This window comes from Mustela nivalis, assembly GCF_964662115.1.
Source record: "Mustela nivalis genome assembly, chromosome: 2".
NCBI lineage: Eukaryota > Metazoa > Chordata > Mammalia > Carnivora > Mustelidae > Mustela > Mustela nivalis.
In genome coordinates this window covers 128,442,434-128,468,349 of record NC_139021.1, presented here as the reverse complement: position 1 = coordinate 128,468,349, position 25,916 = coordinate 128,442,434, and the positions used below count along the sequence as shown (strand labels likewise).

General features: G+C 35.5%; 1 protein-coding gene across 3 annotated transcripts in view; it reads left to right on the top strand.

The window, feature by feature from the left end:
• The window catches only part of CTNNA3 (catenin alpha 3), a 1,840,263-nt gene that overhangs the window by 1,507,930 nt on the left and 306,417 nt on the right, over positions 1-25,916 (top strand). For all 3 annotated transcript variants that reach the window (XM_082714750.1, XM_082714748.1, XM_082714749.1), the window contains exon 13: positions 9,949-10,100. In XM_082714750.1, the coding sequence (XP_082570876.1) occupies positions 9,949-10,100 (152 nt within the window). The remainder of the gene's footprint in view (positions 1-9,948; positions 10,101-25,916) is intronic.

Sequence of the window (25,916 nt, the reverse complement as noted above, 5' to 3'; positions counted from 1 at the left end):
TTTGGTGTACAGAAATGGTCCAGTTTCATTCTTCTGCATGTGGCTGTCCAATTTTCCCAACACCATTTGTTAAGAGATGGTCTTTTTTCCATTCTACTTTCTCTCCTGCTTTGTCAAAGATTAATTGACCATAGAGTTGAGCGTCCATTTATGGGCTTTCTCTTCTCTTCCATTGATCTATATGCCTGTTTTGATGCCAGTACCATACTATCTTGATTACAGCTTTGTAACAGAGCTTGAAGTCTAGAATTGTGATGCCACCAACTATGGCTTTCTTTTTCAACATTCCCCTTGCTATTCAGGGTCTTCTCTGGTTCCATATAAATTTTAGGATTATTTGTTCCATTTCTTTGGAAAAAAAAAGTATTTTGATAGAGATTGCATTAAATGTGTAGATTGCTTTAGGTAGCATAAACATTTTCACAATATTTGTTCTTCCATTCCATGAGCATTGAACGTTTTTCCATTTCTTTGTGTCTTCCTCAATTTCTTTCATGAGTACTTTATAGTTTAATGAGTACAGATTCTTTGCCTCTTTGGTTTGGTTTATTCCTAGGTATCTATGATTTTGAGTGCAATTGTAAATGGGATCAACTCCTCAATTTCTCTTTCTTCTGTCTTGCTTTTGGTGTATAGAAATGGAACTGATTTCTGAGTATTGATTTTATATCCTGACACTCTACTGAATTCCTGTATGAGTTCTAGCAGTTTTGGAGTGCAATCTTTTGGATTTTTCACTGAAAGTATCATATCATCTGCAAATAATTAGAGTTTGACTTTTTCTTTGCTGATTTGGGTGATTTATATTTCTTTTTGTTGTCTGATTGCTGAGGCTAGGACTTCTAGTACTATGTTGAATAGCAGTGATAATAGTGGACATCCCTGCCGTGTTCCTGACCTTAGAGGAAAAGCTCTCAGTTTGTCCCCATTAATAATGATTTGCTGTAGGATTTCATAAATGGCTTTGATGATACTGAGGTATGTACCTTCTATGCTGATCTGTGAAGAGTTTTGATCAAGAAAGGATGCTGTACTTTGTCAAATGCTTTTTCAGCATCCATTGAGAGTATTATATGGTTCTTGTTCTTTTTTTATTAATGTATTGCATCACATTGCTTGATTTTCAGATGTTGAATGAACCTTGCAGCCTAGGAATAAATCCCTCTTGGTCATGGTGAATAATCCTTTTAATGTAGTGTTGAATCTTATTGGCTAATTTGGTGAGATTTTTGCATCCTTGTTCATCAAGGGTATTATTGGTCCACAATTCTCCTTTTTGATGGTGTCTTTGTCTGGTTTTGGACTCAAGATAATACTGGCCTCATAAAATGAGTTTGGAAGTTTTCCTTTCATTTCTATTTTTTGGAACAGTTTCAGGAGAATAGTTATTAATTCTTCTTTAAATGTTTGATAGAATTCCCCTGGGAAGCTGTCTGGCCCTGGGCTCCTGTTTTTTGGGAGATTTTTGTTGATTGCTTCAATCTCCTTACTGGTCATGGGTCTGCTCTGGTTTTCAATTTCTTCCTGGTTCAGTTTTGATAGTTTATATATTTCTAGAAATGCATCCATTTCTTCCAGATTGTCAAATTTGTTTGCCTATGGTTGCTCATAATATGTTCATAAAATTGTTTGTATTTTATGTTGGTTGTGATCTTTCCTCTTTCATTCATGATTTTATTAATTTGGGTCCTTTCTCTTTTCTTTTTGATAACTCTGGCCAGGGGTTTATCAATCTTATTAATTCTTTCAAAGAACCAGCTCCTAGTTTTGTTGATTTGTTCTACTGTTGTTTTGGTTTCTATTTCATTTATTTCTGCTCTGATCTTTATTATTTCTCGTCTCTTGCTGGGTTTAGGCTTTCTTTGCTTTTCTTTCTCCAGCTCTTTCAGGTGTAGGGTTAAGTTATATACTTGAGACCTTTCTTGTTTCTTGAGTTTCCTCTCAGGACCACCTTTGCTGTGTCCTAAAGCTTTTGAACAGTTGTATTTTCATTTTAATTTGTTTCCATGATTTTTTAAAACTCTTCTTTAATCTTATGGTTGATGCATTTATTGTTTAGTAGGATGCTCTTTAGCCTCCCTGTATTCGAGCTCTTTCCAACTTTCCTCTTGTGATTGAGTTCTACTTTCAGATTATTGTGGTCTGAAAATTTACAGAGAATGATCCAAATCTTTTGGTACCAGTTAAGACCTGATTTGTGACCCAGGATGTGATCTATTCTGGAGAATGTTCCATGTGCACTCGAAACGAATGTTTATTCTGTTATTTTGGGATAGAATGTTCTAAATATATCCATGATGTCCATCTTGTCTAGTGTGTCATTTAAAGCCTTTATTTCTTTGTTGATCTTTTGCTTAGATGATCTTTCCATTTCAATAAGGGGGAGTGTTAAAGTCTCCTACTATTATTGTATTATTGTGATGTGTTTCTTTGATTTTATTATTAATTGGTTTATATCATTGACTGCTCCCATATTACGGGCATAGATATTTAAATTTTTTAGATGTTCTTGTTGGACAGACCCTTTAAATATGATATAATATAGTTTCCCATCTCTTGTTATAGTCTTTGGCTTAAAATCTAATGTATCTGATATAAGGATTGCCACCCAGTTTTCTTTTGTTGTCCTTTAGCATGGTAAATTGTTTTCCACCCCCTCACTTTAAATCTGGAGAATGAATTTCTTATAGACAGCATATCAATGGGTCTTTTTTTTTTTTTAATCCATTCTGATATCCTGTGTCTTTTGATTGGGGCATTTATCCCATTTACATTCAGGGTTACTATTGAAAAATATTTAGTGCCATTGCATCACCTGTAAGGGGACTGTTATTGTATATTGTTTCTGTTCCTTTCTGGTCTACTACTTTTAGGCTCTCTCTTTGCTTAGAAGACTCCTTTTAATATTTCCTCTAGGGATGGTTTGGTATTTGCAAATTCTTTTAGTTTTTGTTTGTCTTGGGAGCTTTTAATCTCTCCTATTTTCAGTGACAGTCTAGCTGGATACAGTATTCTTGGCTGCATATTTTTCTTGTTAATGCTCTGAATATATCATGCCAGTCCTTTCTGGCCTGCCAGGTCTCTGTGGATAAGTCTGCTGCCTGTCTAATATTTCTACCATTTCTTCCCAAGGTGCTTTCAGGATTTTCTCTTTGTCACTAAGACTTGCAAGTTTTACTTTTAGATATGGGGTGTGGACTTATTTTTGTTAACTTTGAATGGGGTTCTCTGTGCCTCCTGAATTTTGATGCTTGTTCCCTTTGCCTAATTAGGGAATTCTCTAGTATAATTTGCTCCAGTATGCCTCCTGCCCATCTCTCTCTTTTCTCTTCTTCTGGGATCTCAGTTATTCTAATATTGTTTAATCTTATGGTATCACTTATTTCTCGAATTGTCCCCTCATGGTCTAGTAGTTTTTTGTCTCTCTTTTGCTCAGCTTCTTAATTCTTGTCAGTTGGTCTTCTATATCACTAATTCTCTCTTCTGCCTCATTTATCCTAGCAGTAAGAGCCTCCAATTTTGATGGTACCTCATTAATAGCTTTTTTTGATTTCAGCTTGGTTAGATTTTAGTTCTTTTATTTCTCCAGAAATGACTTTTATTTCTCCAGACAGGATTTCTCTAATATCTTCCATGCCTTTTTCAAGCCCAGGTAACACCTTGAGAGTTTTCATTCTGAACTCTAAGTTTGAGATATTACTAATGTCCATATTGATTAGGTCTCTAGCCATCAGTACTGCCTCTTGTTCTTTTTTGTGGTAAGTTTTTCTACCCTGTCATTTTATCCAGATAAGAATAGATGAATGAGAAAAAAAAAATGCTAATAAGGTATCAATGACCCCAGAAAAATATACACTAAACAAATCAGAAGAAGCCCAAACACAAGAAGAGAAGGAAATGGGGGGGGGGGGTGAAGAAAAGAAAAAATATATATATATTAGACTGGTGAATAGAACAGAGCCACAAACTCAATTTTGGGTGTATTTTGGACTGTTATAAAAAACTACTTGCAAAATTTTAAAGAAAGAAAGAAAAAGATATACACACACACACACACACACACACACACACAAGTAAGGGTAAACATGATGAAGGGATGAGATATGACTGTGAAGATAAAAATTAAAAAGGATTCTAAAAATGGAATTGATAAGATAAGAAGTTGGTTGAAAAAAGAGAAAAAAAGAGTAAAGAATGTGATCAGGCTGGAGACTAGAACAAAGCCATGTGCTAGATTTATTTTTATATTAGGTTATATTTTGATCTATTAGAATAAATTCTATCCCAAAATTTTAAAGAAAAAAAACCTATATGTATAAAAAAAGGTTGAAAACAACGAAGGGATAAAATATAAGGATGAAAAGATTTTTTTTAATTTTTTAAAAATATTTTATTTGTTTATTTGACAGAGAGCTAGAGAGAGAGTACAAGTAAGCAGAGTGGCAGGGAGAGGGGGAGAGAGAGAAGCAGGCTCTCTGCTGAGCAGGGAGTCCGATGTGGGGCTCTATCCCAGGACCCTGGAATCATGACCTGAGCCAAAGGCAGCCACTTAACCAACTGAGCCACCCGGGCGCCCCTAAAAAGAATTTTTAAAAGGTATTGATAAGGTAAAATAGTTAAAAATGTTAAAATAGGAAAGAGGAAAAATTTTAAAAATAGAATAAGAAAAAAATAGAATTAAAAAAATTTAACTTTGAAATACTAAAGGGACAAAAGCCATGAATCCTATGTGTTGCTTTCCCCTAGCTCTGGAATTCTGCAGTTCTCATTGATTGATGAACTTGATCTTGGCTGGATGTTGTTGTTAATCTTCCAGGGGAAAGGCCCCTTGCCATGATTCTCAGATGCTTTTGCCAGGCAGAATTGCATCACCCTAGCCAGGGGCCAGGCTATGTAATCTGCTTGGTTTTGCTCTTGGGAGCTTTTGTTCTGTGAATGCTTTCTATATAGCTTTGGAGGAGAATGAAAATGGCTGCCTCCCATCTCCTTGGGAGGAGCTGAGAGCTCGGTGCCGCACTCCACAGTGCACCCTCAGAGAAAGGCAGTCAATCTGTCCCATCTCTCTGGTCTCCAGCCACACTCTGTGCTCACCTAGCCTATGACCCAGCATTTCTCTCATGCATAGTCCATTTGGAGTCTCCAAACCCAGCAGATTCCTGCCCTGTGCTCCTGTGCCATACCTCCTGGAGGAGAAAAAGGGGAGTCATTCTGGATCTGCCACTTGTGGGGTCCCTGCTCAAAAAAGCAGGGGCCCCATTCATTGTGCCTTGAATCATGGTTTAAGGTAACCCCGAGCTGATGACCCACTTCTTGGCTCTGTAGCTAGCTTCCCCTCCCTGATACCTGGCAGCTCTGCCACACTCAGGCACCCCTTATCTTTTTGTATCCCTGTGGGTCCTGAGACCACATCATCCCTGCAAGGGCTCCACTCCTTGCTTAGCCTCTGGAGTGACATCCCTCAGTGGAGCAGACTTCTAAAAGTTCCTATTTTGTGCTCTGCCACTCTCTTACTTGCCAGGAGCCACCCCGTCCCCCCATGTTCTATCTTCCTGTCACCTCAGATTCACTTCTCTGCAAATTCTATTTTCTGGAAAGTGGTCAATTTTCTCTCCCTAGAATTGCTGCTCTTCTTCTCTTCTATCTCCTGTTGAGTTTATAGGTGTTCAGAATGGTTTGATAACTAGCTGAACTCCTGGGATCTGATGATATTTTGATCTCCTGCTCCTCCATCATCTTGTTCCTCTCCCCTAATTCTTCTTAATTTTATTGAAACCTGTTTTGTTGCCTATCATGTGATCCATAATTCCATGTGCACACCAGAAGAATATATATGTCCTACCACTGGATGGAATGTTCTGTATACATCTATTAGGTCACCTGGTCTAATGTGTATTTTAAAGGTTTTTTTTTTTTTAATAGATTTTTTGGTCTGGATGATTTGTCTATTGATGTAAGTGGGGCTATTAAAGTCCCTAACATTAATGAATTGCTGTCAATGTTTCTCCTTTAGTTTGTTTATATTTGCTTTATATTTTTAGATGTTCCTATGTTGGTGCATAAATATTTACAAATGTTATATCCTCTTGTTGGATTGTCTTGTCTTTTTTTTTTATTTTTTAAGTTTTTATTTATTTATTTGACAGAGAGAAAGAGAGGTCACAAGTAGGCAGAGAGTCAAGCAGAGAAAGAGGAAGCAGGCTCCCCATTGAGCAGAGAGCCTGCAGTGGTGCTTGATCCCAGGACCCTGAGATCATGACCTGAGCCAAAGTCAGAGGCTTAACCCACTGAGCCACCCAGGTGCCTACTTCGTCTTAATGTAACTTTTTTTTTTTTTTGTCTTCTGCTACACTCCTTGTTTTGAAGTCTGTTTTGTCTGATAAAAGTACAGCTACATCAGCTTTCTTTTTGTTTCTATCTGCATGGAATGCTTTTTCCATCTCTTCACTTTTACTCTGTTCCTCCTTTAGTTTGTATTTGGTGTCTCGTAGGTCACATACAGGTGTATTGCTTTTTTTATCTATTTAGCCACTGTTTGACTGGGGAATTTACTTTATTACCATTTAAAGTAGTTATTCACAACTATGTACTTATTGCCATGTGGTTAATTGTTTTATGGCTGTTTTTGTAGTTCCTCTCCATTCCTTTCTTCTCTTGTTCTCTTCCCTTGTGGTTTGAGGACTTTCTTTTTTGTTTGGCTTACATTCCTTAATCTTTTTCTTTAATGTAGCTAATATAGGTTTCTGCTCTGCGGTTACTATAAGGTTCACATATTTTAAATTGATTGAGAGTTGAATGCATTTTAGGGCACCTGGGTGGCTCAGTGGGGTAAGCCTCTGCCTTTGGCTCAGGTCATGATCTCAGGGTCCTGGGATCGAGTCCCACATCAGGCTCTCTGCTCAAAGGGAGCCTACTTCCTCCTCCCACTCTCTCTGCCTGCCTCTCTGCCTACTTGTGATCTCTCTATTAAATAAATAAATGAAATATGTTTAAAAAAAAAAAGAAAGTTGAATGCATTTTAAACTTCTGTATTTTTATTTCCCCCACCAACACATTATGTTTTTGATGTTGTATTTTACATTTTTAAAGTTTTGTAATCCCTTTAATTACTGTGTGATTAATTTTAATACTTTTGTCTTTTAACTTTCACACTAGCTTTATAAGTGGTTGATTTACTACCTTTACTATATATTTACTTTTTCCAGTGAGATTTTTACTTTCATACATTTTTTTATTAATTAGTGACTTTTCTTTTCTTTCCTTTTCTTTCTTTTTCTTCTTTTCATGAAGTCCCTTTAACATTTCTTATAATGCTGGTTTGATGTTGGTGAATCCTTTAGCTTTTGCCCACCTGGAAAACTCTTTTATCTATTCATCAATTCTGAATGATAGCCTTGCTGGGTAGAATATTCTTGGTGAGAAGTTTTGTTCCTTTCAGCACTTTGAATATATAATTCCATTTCCTTCTGGACTGTAATGTTTCTGCTGAAAACAAAACAAAACAAAACAAAACAAACAGTTGATAGTCATATGGGGATTCCCTTGCATATAACAAGTTGTTTTTCTCTTGCTGTTTTTAAGATTCTTTCTTAATCTTTAACTTCTGACATTTTACTTATTATGTATCTTGGTGTTGATACCTTTGGATTTATCTTCTTCAGAAATCTTTGTGTTTCCTGGACCTGGATATCTCTTTCCTTCCCTAAGACTGTAAGTTTTTAGACATTATTTCTTCAAACTCATTTTCTTTCCTTTTCTCTTTCTTTTCCTTCTGGGACCTCTGTAATGCAAATATTATTCTGTTTGATGTTGTCTCATAGGTCTCTTAAGGTATTTTCATTTATTTGTTTGTTTGTTTGTTTCTGCATTCTTTAGGTGAGTTCTACTGCCCCATCTTTCAGACTAGTGATCTACTCTTGTCCTTTTTCTAATCTACTGCTGAATTCTTCTGTTATATTCTTTCAGTACAATTACTACATTTTTCAGCTCTCTGATCACTGTTTGATACATTCTTACATTTTCTATGTCTTTTGGAAGTTTTTACCATATTCATTAATTCTTCTTTATCTTTATGAATTTGGTGAGCATCTTTATGATCATTACTTTGAACTCTTTATCAGATAGATAACTTATCTCTGTTCCATTAAGGTCTTTTTCTGAGTTTTTTGTTTTGTTTTGTTTTGTTTTGTTTGTTTGTTTAGAACATATTCTTCCATTTCCCCACTTTCCTTCACCCTTTGTGTTTGTTTCTAAGTAATATATGAAACACTGACTTATCTCAGTATTGAAGGAGTAGCTTTGTGTAGGAGCTCAACGTTGCCCAGGCTTTGGCTGTCTTTTGAATCTTTGTGATTGTGTAAGTAACCTGGCTTTGTTGGTAGTGGTGGTTTTGTTTTGGCTTATTTATTCTTGATAGATTACAACTATTGAGGATGTGACAATACCTGTCAATGTAACAAAGAGAGTGATCTCAGTCAGCATCTAGTTTCAGCTGCTTAGAAGCCAAGTCTTTAGGCAGCAGCATTTAATGTATGTAAATATATATAGTCCTTGGGATCACAGTTGTATACCCAGTGACTTCCAGTCTAGGGGATCTAGAGTGTCCCCTGATTGATGGTTGTAATAACTGGTGTTGAGATGAGTGTATAAGCTCCTTTCTGGAGGTATCTATAAACTTTGGTGAGGCCAAAGAAGGATGCAAAGCCCATGGCTTTAGTGAGGCCAGGAAAATATTCTGGGGACAGTTTACGTCTGCAGGTTTAGCAATGTCTGAGAAGAGTGCCTGGGTGGGCACACACTTGACTTTAGTGAGGCTGTGTTTACCCACACCCACCTGGGCTAGCAAGTTAGAAGGAGAATATAAATATGGTATTATCAGCACCTCCACCTCCAAAGAACATCCCACCCTGTTCCTTTGCTTCCGGCAAATGTTATAAGATTAGCAAATAAATCTCATTCACTCATCTTTCAGCACCTCTCAAACGTCAGCCTTTGTGCTGTGTCCTGGGATGAGTGAATCTATGTGCTAGCTCTCAAAAGTAGTATTTGATATTCTACAATTCTCTGGGATCCCCAAATATGAGCACCATTGGTTTCTAGAGCAAGATGTTTCGGGGGCTTCATCTCTCTGGTGCAGATCCTAAAGGTTAGGATCCTGACACGAAGCCCAAACTCCTCATTCCTTAGGGAGAAGCTCTGGACCCATGAAATTTCCTCCCTATTGTGTGGGTAGGATTTGGGGGAGAATGCATCTCTGCCTTTCCTACCTGTCTTGATGTACTTCTTTTATCCCTTGCTGTGGAAAGAGCTGTTTAGCTAGCTTTCAGTTCTTTTTCAGTGGGAATTACTCCACATATAGCTACAGATTTGGTGTGTCCATGATAGGAAATGAATTTAGAGTCTTCCTACACCTCTATCTTGGAACCCCTTTTCTCCACTAATCTCTTTGATGTTAGGGAAAACATCTTAATGAAAGACAGTTCATGATGCTTCTGTCATATCTCTGAGATAGAGTTGTTACCTTTCATTAAATTTCTTATATTTAGTAACTCAAATGCTTTCTTTTTTAAAATATCTTTATGTTTAATTGTTAACACAATTAATTCAATTGTTAACACACCAGTTCTTTTTGGTAATTTTTTGGGGCTTATATTGAATAAGATGAGAAATGATTATATGGTTCTAGCCTTAGCGGAAATGAAAGTGACATGAAGGAGAAAGATAATCTTATGAAACATTTCTATAAAATATATATTTTATTGACTTTGTTTCCCTTCACTTTTCAGAGATCCAAAATTGCCTGCCAAAATTTTTTTGTTTTTTTACATGAAAAAAATTGTTAAAATCCTGTTAACCAAATATTTATTTAAAATATATCTCATATTTTTATGAAACTCCAGAAATCAGAAAATACAAATGGGACAATCTTTTCTTTCTTATTAATTTTAACAGCAATACCTGAGTTTGTAACACAAGTGGATGTTGCCTTAGAAGCCTTAAATAAAAACTCTTTGGATGTATTTGATGATGATCAATTTGTGGACATCTCAAAGAAGATCTATGATACAATTCATGATATCAGATGTTCGGTCATGATGATTCGGGTAAGTTTGCTTTGCTTTCCATTGAATTATCACAATGCTCCTCACCATCTGGAATACTTGGAATGATTGCAAGAAATATTTTATTTCTATTTCATAATGTCAATTCTGAAATCTATTAGAACTTTAGAAATTCATATGTATCCCTGAAGTGAAATCTACTGTCACAAACAACACTTTCACTTACATATTTGGTTATAACTTATGCAAATGAGCACATTTAACTGCTGTGTGTGCAGAAATGATAGGATTCCTTGTGTGCAGAATTCACTGAGGTGTCACATAGCATGATCAGGAGCCAAAGGAAAATATATAAAATAATTTGATTTCTTTTCTTAAATGGAAAGGAAAACATCTTTCTCATCACTGTATTGAAATCAGTAAGAAAGTATGTCTAAAGTAGGGTGTTTCTATGGTCAAACCCTCTCATACTGGATTAGAGACTCACAGACTGACTGTTCTTTAAGAAATTGCACTTGGAGCTGACAGGAACAACAAACACTTGAACTGCCCCAGTCTGTGAATTGTCTGTTTGGGGGAATATATGCAGCCTTCTTAAGGGTGAAAGTGAGACATTTATTGTGGGCATACTGCAAACACAGACCCCAGGGTTATTTCTTTTAACTCAAATATTAATGTGGGGGGTTTATTCAAATTTTATTTGAAAAACAGTGGAAGTTTTCTGAAAAATGCCCATGAAAAGATATGGTGATATTTTATCTTAGAATAGCTTCACCTGAAGGCAGATCTTGAGGTAAGGATTTGTGTTACCATTAGTCTATTTAGGGGGACTAGTAGTCTATTTAGGAAAAATTAAGACAGTAAAAGTGAGGCAGGGAGGGGAAGTAAACCAGTAAGATGTTATCATGCATTACTACTGGAAGCTAGGACTTAATCCTGCTGGGAAGTCTAGGTGATACTATAGAATACACCTCATAATTACCTTACCTGAGGTGAACAAAACCCAATTTATCTACCTATTCATCCTTGATTAAAGACTACTCTGCCTCAGAGGTGTTACTAAAGCCTCCTGTGTGGGTCAGTCAAACTCTTGTAACCAAAAAAAGCAACCCTTAGGGAGAGTGGCAGGTGCTTGCAGTAAGAAGATTCAGTAGGAATGGTGAGTGTAATTTGTTAAGTATGAATAGAGTTTAATTTGAAAGTCTCTACATTTAACTGCTAGTGAAACTATAAAGATGGAACTGTAAGTTCTGAGGATATATGGTCAGAGCACCAATCATATCTGATGGGCTTAAATGTCATAGTTAAGGTACACAGAGCAGTACATAAAAATTGAGTCATTTGGGGATCTTATAAGGAAAAGTGCCAATGAAAGTTAAAGACACTGGCAGGGCCAATGGATGCTTATGAAAGAAATTCTAAAAGAAAAGTTAAAGGTGTCAAAATATAGGATCTAGCATTTCAGAGCATGGCAAAACCTGAAAGGAAGCCAATAATACATGAAAGAGAAACTTCATGTATGTATTTGCAAACATCCAGGAAGTATTTGTTCATATGGGATTGAGTGCTGTGGCACTGGACGAGTATTATATCTGAGCTGCAAAATATTTTTTCAAATATTTTCTTACTCTAAAAAGGATTTTAAACCTTACCCATGTGGACTAGTGAGTGGACTAGCAAAACTGAGAAGATAGGTAGAACCAGGAGAGAAACATCGAGTGAAGACACATGAATTTCAGGAAATAGACTTTCCAGAGTAAAACACCTGCATTTCCAGTATCCCTGGGTAGATATGTGATAAGATTAAACCAGTGAAATATAGCCTAGGTGAACCAGAGTAGAAAATGCTTTTTTTTTCTTTTTTCCCTGAAAAAGCTATCTATGGATGAAAAAAGTCTTGTAGTTTGTTCCATTTGTACATACATTTAGTATTTAAAAGTTTCCTTACTATCAAAATAGCTTACTTATAGCAAATCAAATTATCTTGCCATTATTTCTATATATCTCTCATATCCAACAATCCTCTGTAGGGCAAGAGAGAAATTTATTATAATTATTTAATAGCCTTAGAGTGCTGTAATATTTCCCTATAGTCATCTCTTCTTCAAGGTACATACTTTAATTTCTTTTAACTTTTCCTCATAGGAATAATTTAGTATTTTGTGTTCTTTACTAGTCCTTATTTAACTTTTCAACAAAATTCTCAAATGAGACTATCAAAAAGCATACTCTAATTAGGACCTGTCCAAAATCAAATAAAGTGGAAAACTTGTTCTTATGTTATTGCCAATAACACAGCCAACTGCTATGAACTTATTTTTTCCCTCTTAAACAGCAAGATTGTTGGATAGACAATGAATTCCTTTTATTTTTATTTTCACCCTGCTGTTGCCATATATTCTCCATTTTGATTTGATAGATTTGCTCTTGGCCATAAAGCCTTATCATATTAACTTTATTATATTTCTAAGTGATTTTTTCATACAATTTATCAGGTTGCTTTTATTTATTTATTCATTTATTTTATTATGTTCAATTAGCCAGCATGTAATATATCATGTTTTTGAAGTAGTGTTCATGATTCATTAGTTACCTATAATACCCAGTGCTCATCCCAACATGTGCCCTTCTTAATACCCATCACCCGGTTACTCCATTGCACTACTCCCCTCCCTTCTGTAACCTTCAGTTTGTTTCCCAGAGTCCAGAATCCCTTGTGGTTTGTATTCCTCTCTGATTTCTTCATTCAGTTTTCCCTCCCCTCCTCTGTGGTCCTCTGCTCTATTCCTTATGTTCTACATATGACTGAAACCATATAATTTTCTTTCTCTGCTTGGCTTATTTCCCTTAACATAATCCTCTCCAGGTCTGTCTATGTCAATGAAGATGGTGGGTACTCATCCTTTCTGATGACTTAATAATATTCCATTATATATATGAAACACATCTTCTTTATTCATTCATCTGTTGAAGGGCATCTTGGTTCCTTCTGCAATTTGGCTATTGTAGACATTGCTGCTATGAACATTGGGGTGCATGTGCCCCCTTCTTTTTACTACATCTGTATCTTCGTAAATACGTAGTAGCACAATTGCTGAGTCATAGAGTAGCTCTATTTTTAACATCTTTTGGAACATCCATGCTGTTTTCCAGAGTGATTGGAAGTCACTCTGTCCAGAGTGACATTCACTAGTTTACATTTCCGCCAACAGTGTAAGAGGGTTCCCCTATCTCCACAACCTCGCCAACACTTGTTGTTTCCTGTCTTGTTAATTTTGGCCATTCTAACTGGAGTAAGGTGATATATCATTGTGGTTTTGATTTGTATTTCCCTGATGGCTAGTGATGTTGAACATTTTTTTATGTGTCTGTTAGCCACTTGGTTGTGACTGTATCTAAATTAGCATTAATTAGAAACATGAAATTATAATCTCAGTTTCTTCCTCTAGATTACTAAACAAAATATTGAATTATACTTGTTCTTTATCTGCTTTGTAATCTCTGCTAGATAGCTCCAGTTAAGGACTTTAGTCTTAAGAGACCTTAGAAGCTGATGTTCCATCCAACTGAAAATATACTGGTAGGTGTATGGCTTGTAAGAATGTTTTCTGAATTTTGAGGTAGAGCTATTCTTCTTTATTTTTTTCTTATTTTTAAGATTTTATTTATTTATCAGAGAGAGAGAGGGGGAGAGAGCAAGCACAGACAGACAGAATGGCAAGCAGAGGCAGAGGGAGAAGCAGGCTCCCTGCTGAGCAAGGAGCCCGATGTGGGACTCAATCCCAGGACGCTGGGATCATGACCTGAGCTGAAGGCAGCTGCTTAACCAACTGAGCCACCCAGGTGTCCCGAGCTATTCTTCTTTAAACACACTTTATGGCCAGCATAAATAAATAAATAGATAGATAAATAAATAAATAAAACATACAAAAAAGAGCTGCTGTACTTGAAACCATGAAGGAAATTCCAGGGGCCCATGTGCCTGCATGTCCAGTTTCTAAAACAGCTTCTAGGGAAACCTCCATAGAACTTCTATAAGGATTCTTTGGAGGATGATTCATAAACCTTTGTACTTAGCTGCTAATCAGATTATATGTTGAAAATAGAAATCTAACTCAGGTTCAGTAAATGAAATTCTATCATTTTTTTTTTCCTTTGAGGACTGTTCTTTTATCATAGAAGATAATACAATTGATCTGGTATAATCTGCTGTTTGTAATGTCAAATCTAATGCTGACCAATATTGCAATCTAGGAACTGCAAAACACTTGATGCTTTCTTTAAAGAATCTAAAGAGTGTCAAGATCAAGGCAATATGCTTATAATTATGCACATTCAAGGAGGGCTAGTTATGCTCTTCAGAGTGTGACTGTTTCAGAATCCTGTCTTATGTCTGAATTTTCATGAATGTTCTGTTTCCTTGAAACAATAAAATACTAATTTAAGATCAGTGCCTGAAATTTTGTAAATAGTTTTATAGAAATATGATTTTATCTACCTTTAATATTTATTTTGGTGAATAATTATGTTAGCAATTGTTCAGATTTTTAAAATTTCTAAGAAAAAATGCTTTGACATTTAATATTATTCTTTCCACTGGATTCAGTTTGTGGACAAAGAAGTTATAGAATCTCATTCTTAACCTTAGAGAGAGGGGAGTATTGAATATTTATTATTTTTTGGTGTTTAGTATCTATTTATAAATTTTGCAATTATTGAGTCTACATAATAGTTTATGTTAAACCAAGTCACATATCTCACTAACCCTGTTTCCTCCTTTGTATTAAACCTACTTCAAAAAGTTATTATGCTGACAAAATGAGCTAATAGAAATGAAGTACTAAGTAAAAGTAGTCATTTATAAGATGATAGCTACTATTTCTATTGCCATTATGAATAGTGCTAGTACTACTGAAGCTGCTTATTATTTTCTTTATATTTTGAAGAATATTACTTATAGAAGTTATAGAAATGTGTCTGCTGGTCAACATGAAACCAAAGCCCAAAAAGTGCCTTAAGAGATGAAGTTCTAAACAAGAAATTATATTTTTCTCAAGATTTTGTTTTATATAAAAGGAAACATGTTTATTGAGTATCTGGATTATAGATTATTTAATACAAATTGTGCCTTTGAGACTATATTACTTTAAGCTGGCATATAATTCTATATGTTATTTTTATTAACTTCTTAAAATGTGCAAGGACATGATAGTTCATCTTTTTGGGAAATGTGCTTAACCAGAAATAGATATTAAAAAGGGCAACATAATTGAATTGTGAGAAACATGGGTGGCCAGCAGTGAAATATCCTCAAAAAGAAGAAAAGATTCAGCAAAAAGTCAGCCTTTTAACAGGTATTCAGAATGTGGGCTTCATATATTTTTTGTGTGTGAATTTTAATATGTAACTTATCAAAAACATATTTTCCAAACCAAATGTGAATATTTTCAGGACTACCACTAGCAGATTTTCTCTGTTAGTTGTCTAATTTTATGTTTTAGGGAAGAAGAACATGTTTTGGATATGTTACTTGATGGAAGTTAGTTTTTGAAGAAACAAAGGAAAATAAAGTAAACATTTACATGGCCCAGTTTACACGAAACATTTCTACATGAATCTTACATACTTCTAGAATTGAAACAGAGTTCAATATACAATTTCAGCATATATAGCCAGAGAAACATTTTTTCTTTTTAAAAAATTAATAATTAATTAATTATTTAGAGAGAGTGTAAGAGTGAGAGTGGGGGAAGTGGGTAGAGGCAGAGGGAGAGAAGGAATCTTGAGGAAACTCCAGCTCAGTGTGGAGCCCAGTGAGGGGCTTGATCTCATGACCCTGAGATTATGACCTGAACCAAAATCAAGAGGCTAAGGATTAACTGACTGAGCCACCCAGGTGCTCTGAAAAACCTTTTTTTTTTTTTTTATTTCATTTTATTTTTTTTTCTGATTATACTATACCTGCAGGAATTTATAGATAGCTTTCACTGGAATTATTTATAATTTTCTTAATTTAGATTACTTCCAGTAACATGATTTCTTTGAACATCTTTTATTGTTCTCCATAACTTCTTTTCTGCTGACCTCAGAAAATTATTTTGCTTTATATGTCTTCTGAATAAGCTGCTGTTTGTTTCTCTGACGTTTCATAATCAAAATATAGGAGGAAAAGACTCTGAGGGTGTCAGTACTAACTAGTGTAAAGTGTTATCTTGTACAACTAGAATTCTACTGAATTAAGTTCAGAAATGAAACAGTGAGAAGAATAATGTGTAAAATCAGTACGTGGTCAAGTATCAGTTTTATGTGTTATCATTTGGCCTGTTACTTTACATGATAGCAGTTTCTTTACTGTAGAGGGAAATGGAAGCATACTATTTAATTACTGCTCTCAGTCATCACTGCATTTTTTTTTAAAGATTTTGTTTATTTATTTGCCAGAGAGAGAGTGAGAGAGAAAATAGCACACATGCAAGAGGAGCAGCAGGCAGAGGGAGAGGGAGAAGCAGGCTCCTTGCTGAGCAGGGAATGCAATGCAGGACTCAATCCCAGGATCCTGGGATCATGACCTGAGCTGAAGCAGATGCTTAACGGTGCCCTCAGGTATCATTGCGCTTAGAAATGAAGGACAAAATGTTTTTCCCTCAGATTGGGAACAAAGTGAGAATTTCCATACTCCAGTGAAATGACTGTTGTATAATTTCTAGCCAGTACAGTAAATCAAGAAACAAAATAAAAAGTATACGGATTATAAGGAAAAAGTAAAACTCTATATTTGCAAATTATATAATTGGCCACACTGAAAAATCCTAAATATAAATAAATAAATAAATAACAACAACAACCCCAAAAACCCACCCTAGTAGAACTGGTAAGTGAATTTAGGAAAAAGGAACAGGTGAAAAAAGGATAAAGGCAAAATTAATGAACTGATAAATATGTAATAGAGAAATACAATGAAACTCAATATATATATTTCTGTTATATCACAACCAACAACTAGAAAATATATATTTTAAAAAGTACAGTATATCACAGCATTAAATATAACAAAATAAATTTATTGATAAATTAAGCAAACCTATACAAGATTTATACTCTGGAAATTATGAAATATTATTAAGAGAAACACAAATTTGAAGTGATTTAGCATATTCTTGACTGGGAGACTCAATATTATTATGGTGTCAAGAATCCTCAGATCGATTTACAGATTTAAAGCTGTCCTAAATAAATTCCCACTAGATTCTTTTATGAAAACCTATAATCCAAGGTATAATCCAAGGTAGTTACTTGGGTATACTCATTTGTCAAAACTTACCAAACTATACACTTAAAATGGCAGGCAAACTACATGGATAAAGTTGATTTAAAAAATAAAAGATATTTTACCCAGTAGTCAACACCTCAGAAATCAGGTAATTTTATTTAGACAAAGTCCTATCAAATGTATTAATTAGAACTAACTGAAAAGACCTGCCTAAACTACTGAAAATGCAGACATTTAGAATATTATAATAAAATAAATTCCTTTCTACCTTATTACTGGCTACCTACCAGATATTACTAAGGTATGGATCCTCTTTTGTTAGTTTTTATTTCTCATGTTTATAAATTACTGTGTATTAGATCAGGGGGTGGCAAATTTATGGCCTTTGGGCCACATCTGGTTGACCATCTTATTTCATGTGGCCTGTGGACTAAGAAAGATTTTAACATTTTTTTTTTAAGATTTTATTTATTTATTTGTCAGAGAGAGAGCGAGCGAGAGCGAGCATAGGCAGACAGAGTGGAAGGCAGAGTCAGAGGGAGAAGCAGGCTCCCTGCGGAGCAAGGAGCCCGATGTGGGACTCGATCCCAAGACGCTGGGATCATGACCTGAGCTGAAGGCAGCTGTTTAACCAACTGAGCCACCCACGCGTCCCAGATTTTAACATTTTTAAGTAGTTGGAAAAATTTGAGAGAATAATATTTTGGGGGTAGCGCCTGTGTGACTCGGTCATTAAGCGTCTGCCTTCAGCTCAGGTCATAATCCCAGGGACCTGGGATCAGGCCCCGCATAGGGCTCCTGCTCAGCAGGGAGCCTGCTTCTCCTTCTCCCACTCCCCCTGCTTGTGTTCCCTCTCTCCCTGTCTCTCTCTCTCTGTCAAATAAATAAATAAAATCTTAAAAAAAATAATATTATTTGATATGTGAAAGTTATATGAAATTCAAATTTCATATAGCCACACCGACAGATACCTCTTCACACAATTAGGGGAAGGTTGAGTCATGGCTATAGAAACCATATGGCTCACAAGGCCCAAAACAGTTACTGCTTGGCTCATTCCAGAGATATTTTACTGACCTTTGTCTTAGATAATCTGTTTTGGCTTTCTATTAAAATCTAGACTGGGTTTTCCAAGGATCCAGTTGCCCTTTTATTAGTTTTCCTGTGTAAATCCAATCATCCAACATACTTGAATGTTAGAATTGTCTTTTCTTCAAAATCCTTGAGTCATGTGACTGCCCCATACAATTTCTGCTAATCCTTATTATTCCCACTGCAGGATCCCTGGTGGTTTCCTCCACCCTTTTTTTTACTCATGTGGTTTTCATTCTTCCAGGTGCTCTAATTTTTTTTTACGTTTTCTTTTGTAGATTAAACTGTCTGTGCTTTATTATTTGCAAATTTTATATTCATGCCCTGTTACTTTGCAAAGAGTGCTTTAGTTACTAGGATTCTCCAAAGGCTGTAAGGAGTTTTTCCATTCCTCTTGGTATTTTGCATCATTTGTTTAACAGGTAAAATTAAATTTTAGCTTGACCTTTGATTATCATACATTTTGAAATTCAATTTTTGAGGTTTATGGGATGTTAAAATTCATCAACTTCATTTCATTTTTGTTTTCTTTTTTCAAAATTTTTAATTAATTTATTTATTTGAGAGAGAGAGAAAGAGAGAAAGTGCATGTATGCACATGAGTCGGGGGTGTGGGGAGGGAGAGACTCCCTGCTGAGAACATGATCCATGAGACCCTGTCCTGAGCTGAAACCAAGAGTCTGCTTAACTGATGCTTAACTGACTTAGCCACGCAGGCACCCTTACTTTCTCTTTTCTTTATGTTATAGTAATAAAAATTTTTCCAAAGGTTATTGGATTGCAAATGAATTTTCATAAAATAAGTGCTTACTAACTGTGTTTGACGTGCAGGGATTTAGGAAGACTATATGCCTTATTTTCCTTAGGGCACATTTGGATTATTACCCCCCTTACTCTCAAAAGTGTCCAATTTGGTTGATAAAGTGTCATGTCCATCTAGTTTCGAGGCCCTGATTATACTGCTTGAGGTCCTGTGGTGCATCTTCACCCACTGGGTGATGCCCACAGTGTTGAGGCACTAATGATCACATTTCCTTATCAAGCCCATTTTTCCAACCCCAGGGAACACTTTGTCTCCATAGGCCTAACTGCTATCAAATGTTAGCTTCCTCTCTTCATGCTCGGTGAATCCTTTGTTGACTGTGGAGAATCTATTCAGGCACCATTTCAAATTTATTTAATGTACAGAGACTACACCTTTTCATTTTTTCAGTATTAAGCAGATTTCCTGAATTCATCTTAGTCATCCAGTCCTCACTCTCACAGGAGTCTTGCCAGAGAATCCCAGTTAAAACACTCTGTCCTTTTTGGAAGGGATATGACCATTTTATAATAGCAGAACCAGTTTGTAAAGAAGCCAGTTACCAGGGGGCTTTCTAAAATAACTTAATAAAAGATCTGTAGCAAAGTGAATTTAGATTTGTATGCAAATTTAAATCAAATATTAGTGGCAAAGAATTCTGTAGTGAGGCTCTTGCTGTTTCCTTTGAAAACAGAGTTTAAGGTAAGAAAAAGCAGAACTCCCTGCTAGCACTGGTCAGCAAGAGATGAACTTTTATGAGCTCAGCATGCTTAATGGCCTTCTTCATGGATATACCATCTGAGGAGACTTCTGAGTAAGGGAACAGGAGTGACTAGAGTGAGAAACAGTGCTCATTGAGAAACATGCTGGTTAAGCCTCGAAGCAGCTCTAGCCAGTAATCTCTGTTGCTCATGCTGAAAGATGTTCCACTTGAAGTAATTCTGGGAAGTGTTCTTTCACCAAAGAGTCAAAACCACCATACTGGCAAGAAAGCCTATGGTTGAGAGGGACTCAGAGGCAGACTAATCTTGTGCTCAGAGAACTCTATGCAAGTGCTGCTTGGAGCCTTTGACTCCAGATAGCTGAATATAAGGAGTTTGGGGACCCCTGGGTGGCTCAGTGGGTTAAAGCCTCTACCTTCTGCTCATGTCATGATCCCAGGGTCCTGGGATCGAGCCCCGCACCCGGCTCTCTGCTCCTCGAAGAGCCTGCTTCCTCCTCTCTCTCTCTCTCTCTCTGCCTGCCTCTCTGCCTACTTGTGATCTCTATCTGTCAAATAAATAAAATCTTTATAAAGCAAAATAAGGAGTCCGGCATCCCTCTTTGAAGACACCTTCCTGGGAAATAGCTAGCCCTGTGAATAGAAGAATAATGTGGAGAAGATGTTTAGTTGTCAAATCATAAGGAATTTTTCTGTTGTTTATTTTTGATATACTTATCACCAAGTGATTTTTATTAATTATAAATGAATTTGAATTAGTAATGAAGTTAGTAAATTTATATAAGGTATTAAATCTAATAATGTTTTTATAATGTTATGTTTTGCTTCAGTCCTAAAAACTCTTACAATTGGGCTGATTGTTTACCTCAGATAAGATGTCTGGCTATTTACCTACATTTCAAAAGTAACTTTTGGAGAGTTCAAGAGAATGCTAGAGCTCTAGAGAAAAGAATCTGAAAAACACATTTATAAAATGATGATTTAGGAAATATACCTTAGCATACCTAATAGAAAGAGAGATACTGAGAATTTTATATTTCCAGTATCCGGTATATATTCAGTACATTTTTGGTAAATTATATAGATTCAAAGGGAGAAATATTCTGGAGTCTGGTAACAAAAGGTCCATAAATGAGAAAGGCACTTGGGGTAACACTCTGATAAGGGGAAGTAACAGGCTGGAAACTGTGGTCTTAGGGCACCTGGTTCAGAACATTTCCCTTTATCTCAAGAGGAGAAATGGCCCAGTGTTTTTACTCAACAGGAGCCCTTCTACTCCATTGAATTCTCTTTGTTGATGGGCCAGGTATAAACACATAAATCTCCCAAATTACTTTTTGGGCAGTTTGTTGAAGAATATCTACCCTATAATGCTCCTCTCTGCTCCCTCCGATTCAGACATATAACCCTTCTGTCTGTTCCTTGTATTTGCCAGACAAGCCTACATTTCTGGTATTTTTCCATTTACTGTCCTTTCTAACCATATGTTTTCTCTGAGAATTTGCACAGCAGACTTGTTCAGGTCTGCTCCATCATGACTTTTATATCTTCCTGTACAGATCTTATATAGATCCATATGTAGAAATAGCATCTCTCACTTCAGCCACTCTCTGTCTTCTTACCCAAGTTTGTGTTTACAGAGTGTTTATCATAACAAATGACATATTACATACTTCCTGCTTATTTATCTACTGTCTGTCTCTTCATACAAGAATGTAGGCTCTATAAAAGAAGTGCTTTTTAGACCTTTAAAATAATAAGATCCCAGACATTTTTACAGTTAAATACAGTGATTGATTTAGTTGTCAAATCTGTCACTTGTTTGAAACATAATCAGTGGACCTCAAGGAATTAATGGCAAGAAAAAAATTACTTTGTTATATTTTATATTATAAAAAGTGACAGACAATTAAAAAACTAACTTTGATAAATACTTTCACAAAGAATTAAAATTTGCTTGATCTTCATTTTGAGATTGTTTTGAAAGTACCAAGGATTCTACTATGTATTGTATTATCTGGTCACAATGGGTATAGATGTCTTTATCAATGATATTTCTCTCAGTACACACTTCTACAAAACTGAGTATATAGCTTTTTTTAGAAGGCTTTCATGTGGGCCACCTGGGTGGCTCAATCAGTTAAGCATCTGCCTTTGGCTAAGGTCATGATCTTTCAGTCCTAGGATAGAGTCCTACATCAGGCTCATTGTTTAGTGGGGAGCCTGCTTCTCCCTCTTCCTGCTCCCCCTGCTCATGCTCTCTATCAATAAATAAAGTCTTTAAAAAATAAAAAATAAAAGCCCTTCATGTTACCTTGTTCAGGTGATAAGATTCCTTTTTTAAGATGATAATAGTTGTAGAATAGCTCCATGAGATTTCTTGATTGTATGCATTAGCTGTTGGGCTGTGGAAGAAAGATCATTGAGAAAGGAGTTTGTGGAGCTTGCTGAAATGTATTTTATGCACATTATCTTCCATTATCAGACCCTCATTGTTGGAGGCTCTGAAAAGTGACAAAGTTATCCACAAATTTAATAATTTAAAATATGTTTTATGTTGTCTTATATTGCACTGTTTGGAAAAGAAATCAGAAATTTAATTAAAGTCATAAAATATAGGAAGATTCTATAACAAAAATTATTTCTAACCTTTAAAAATAGCTATAAAATACATTGTAATGAGTCCATAGTGGTCTAATTACTAAAAAAAAAAATGAAAATAAAATCAGTAATTTTTGCATATCTTCTATTATAACCAAAATTAGTGGTCTAGGAATAAATTTAGACTACCTTCTTAACATATTTTATATCAACAATACATTTATATAAGCTTATCTTTTCCTATGGATTTTGCAAATTTAACTCCGGGAAAACAACCTTATTTCAGGTTTTCCTCACAGTGCTCCATCTTCAAGGAAATTCCCCTTCTTTGGAATACATTTGTGACCCTGAGTAAATCAGATTCTTTCTCAACTTTGGATTTGCATTTGTAAAATAAGAAAAAAAAAAAAAAACATATTGGCCTAGTGTTATCGTTGATCTTAGTTTAAATGGGATAACACAAGCACAACACCAAGCAAAGTTTTCCAGCACATTGTAAATGCTCAATGAATTTGCATTAATATTACAGTGTAGTAACACACAAAAAATTTGTTATGTGTATTGGTCAAAATAACAAATTCTATTTGCTCTAACAAAATCCCACAAATCCCAGTAGATTATTTCATTGATAGTTTATTTATCATTTATACATTGTTCTGATGTTAGCCAGTTTTCCTGGATAAGTTTCTACCAGGTAATGACTCAGTGATTCAGGATTCTTCAGTCTTTTGTCACTGCCATCTTTATAATATGGCTTCCACTGTCACTGGAGAAAGGGAAGAGACAGTGGATGATTGAACAGGAAGTTTGATGACCAAACCTCAATATGGCATACTTCTATCTACATACTGTTGGCCAATACTCAAATGAGACCCATGTAAACTAAAAAAGGAAAAGGTAAATGTCTTTTTCCTTTATGTCTAATCAGAATAAATGAGATTAGTGAATACCTAACCATTCCTCATTAAACGCTTTTTTTTTTCTTAAGACTTTATTTATCTGACACACAGAGAGAGAGAATGAGTACAAGCAGGGGGGAGCAGGAGAAGGAGCAGGAGAAGCACGCTCTGCTGAGCAGGGAGCCCAATATGGGGCTCCATCCCAGGACCCTGGGATCATGACCTCAGCTGAAGTCAGATAGTTAACTGACTGAACCACCCATGCACCCATCCATGTCAAAATTTTTGTTCTAGTTATTACTGCTATGCAACAAGTTATCTTAAATTTAGTGGCATAAAACAGCAACTGCTATGTTATGTCCAAGTTCTATGGGTCAAGAATTCAGAAAGGGCATAGGCTTGATCACTTGCATATCTGATGTCTGAACTCAGTACTGAAAGACTAAGGAAAACTGCATTAGCTTTCATGTGGTTTGGCTTTCTCATAGCATGACAGCCTCCAGGTATTTATTTATTTATTTATGTATTTATTTTTCATGGCATTTCAAGAATCCATGGATAGGTGCTAACAAAATACATACAGTATTTCTTTTTCTAACTTAATTTCCAAAATCATGCACTGTCATTTTTGTCACAATTTATTATTTACAAACAAGTCAAAATCCTTCCCAATTCAAGAGGAGGTGTCATGAACTTCATCTTTCAGTGGAAGAAGTGTAAAGGTCAAAAGGAGCATCTGTGTTGGGAAATAATATCAAGTCCATCTTTGGAAAGTGTAATGTGCTCCAGTTATTATAATACTCTTATCATTGACACCATTATTACTACTAATAATTTTTACTGATTAACTTTGTTACTATAAGTTGGCTTGAACAGCTTACTGCTTTTAAGTAGGAAAACAAACTAATGGAAATATTGCTAAAACATTGCAGTTAATCATTTGTTTAATAAAAAGTTTTGAAGCATTCTCATTAGTAATATATTCTAGTTAATAGAATATAATATTTTATAATAGAATAACAGTATTTTAAATTACCACATTTTAATATGTTCTATAGCTTATTCACTGTGTATTTAAGATGTTAAGCTACATAAAGTCCTTCTGATACCTCTAAAAAAATTCCTCTGAAATAATAATATCTAGAAAGTACAGGATAGAATAAAAGTTTTGAATATAAAGTTGTGAATCTGGATGGCAAAGAATGAAGAAGTCACCACGTTAAGTAATAATTTTCTACCTCTTATATAGTCTCCTCAGTCAACCTTTGGGAAGATATTCGAGTCCCGTCTGTCTGCTAAGTTTTAAGAACACAAACATGATTGAAGCATGATCCCTGTTCTTAATTAACTAGCATTCTTGTGGAATAAAGAGATTTGTGAGCCAATGATAAGAATTTATAGCAGTAAGTACTATAATGAAGTATATAGAATCATCATTGGTAATTAAGAGTTTTTAATTCTGTCATGAAGAAAATTATGCAAAGATATAATCATTTGGTGACATTTGAGTTGGCTTTGTTGCATGGATAGGAGTTGTATAGTTGGAATAGTGATTTAGGACATTTTCAAGGGAATAGAAGTAAAAGCATGTTTAGAAAATAGTAATTAGGTCAGAGTGCCTGGACTCCAGGGTATGAGTGGGAAAAGACTGGGAAAATAAAAAGAATCCAGATTATTAATATATTTTATTCCATGTCAAAGATACATAACCTTGACAAATGTCAGGAAGAACAGAATTACTAGGCTTGGCATAGAATATTCAGGATTCATTCCATTGGGTTTGGATGGGGGTATCCTCCTCCTCCTCCCCTGCCACCGTCATGCACCACACGCTTCCTAATATTTGAAAATTGAGCTTCTTTTAGCAAGAGAGAAAGTAGAAATCAGTGATTGTGTAGACAAAAAACAATCCCTTACAATATATTTACTATTAAAGGAGAGTAGGAATTTTAATCAAAAGCTTATTTACTATTTATGCCTCACTAAATAAATTGATCAAGTGTAATTTTCAGGAATTGCTCTTCCTTAGGACATGAAACCTCTTCAAAAGGGATGTTGGAAGATTAGTAAAGATTAATAATAATAATAATAATAATAATAATAGAAAATAAGTGAGGCTTGTGTTTGGAACCAGCCAGCATTTATATTTGAAATGAGCTAAAGCCAAGCATATGCCAACAGTATTTCTAACTGCCTAACTCCCTCGTAGGAGATTTAGGAAATCAGACTGACAGTCAGGCATGCTCACCACTAGAGCAGCCAAGGTGAAGGGATTGAAGTGCTGTCTTGCCAGCTTCAGGGACTCATTGAGCCTGTTCCAGAAAATAACATGCCACTGATTACAGAGGATTTTGGTGTTAAATTGACGGAAGAAATTGCTAATCAAAATGCAAGTGGGAGATGTAAATGCAAAAAAGATATGAACTCACCAATTAATGCACAGAGAATCATTTTCTCCTTCAAATGCCTTGTT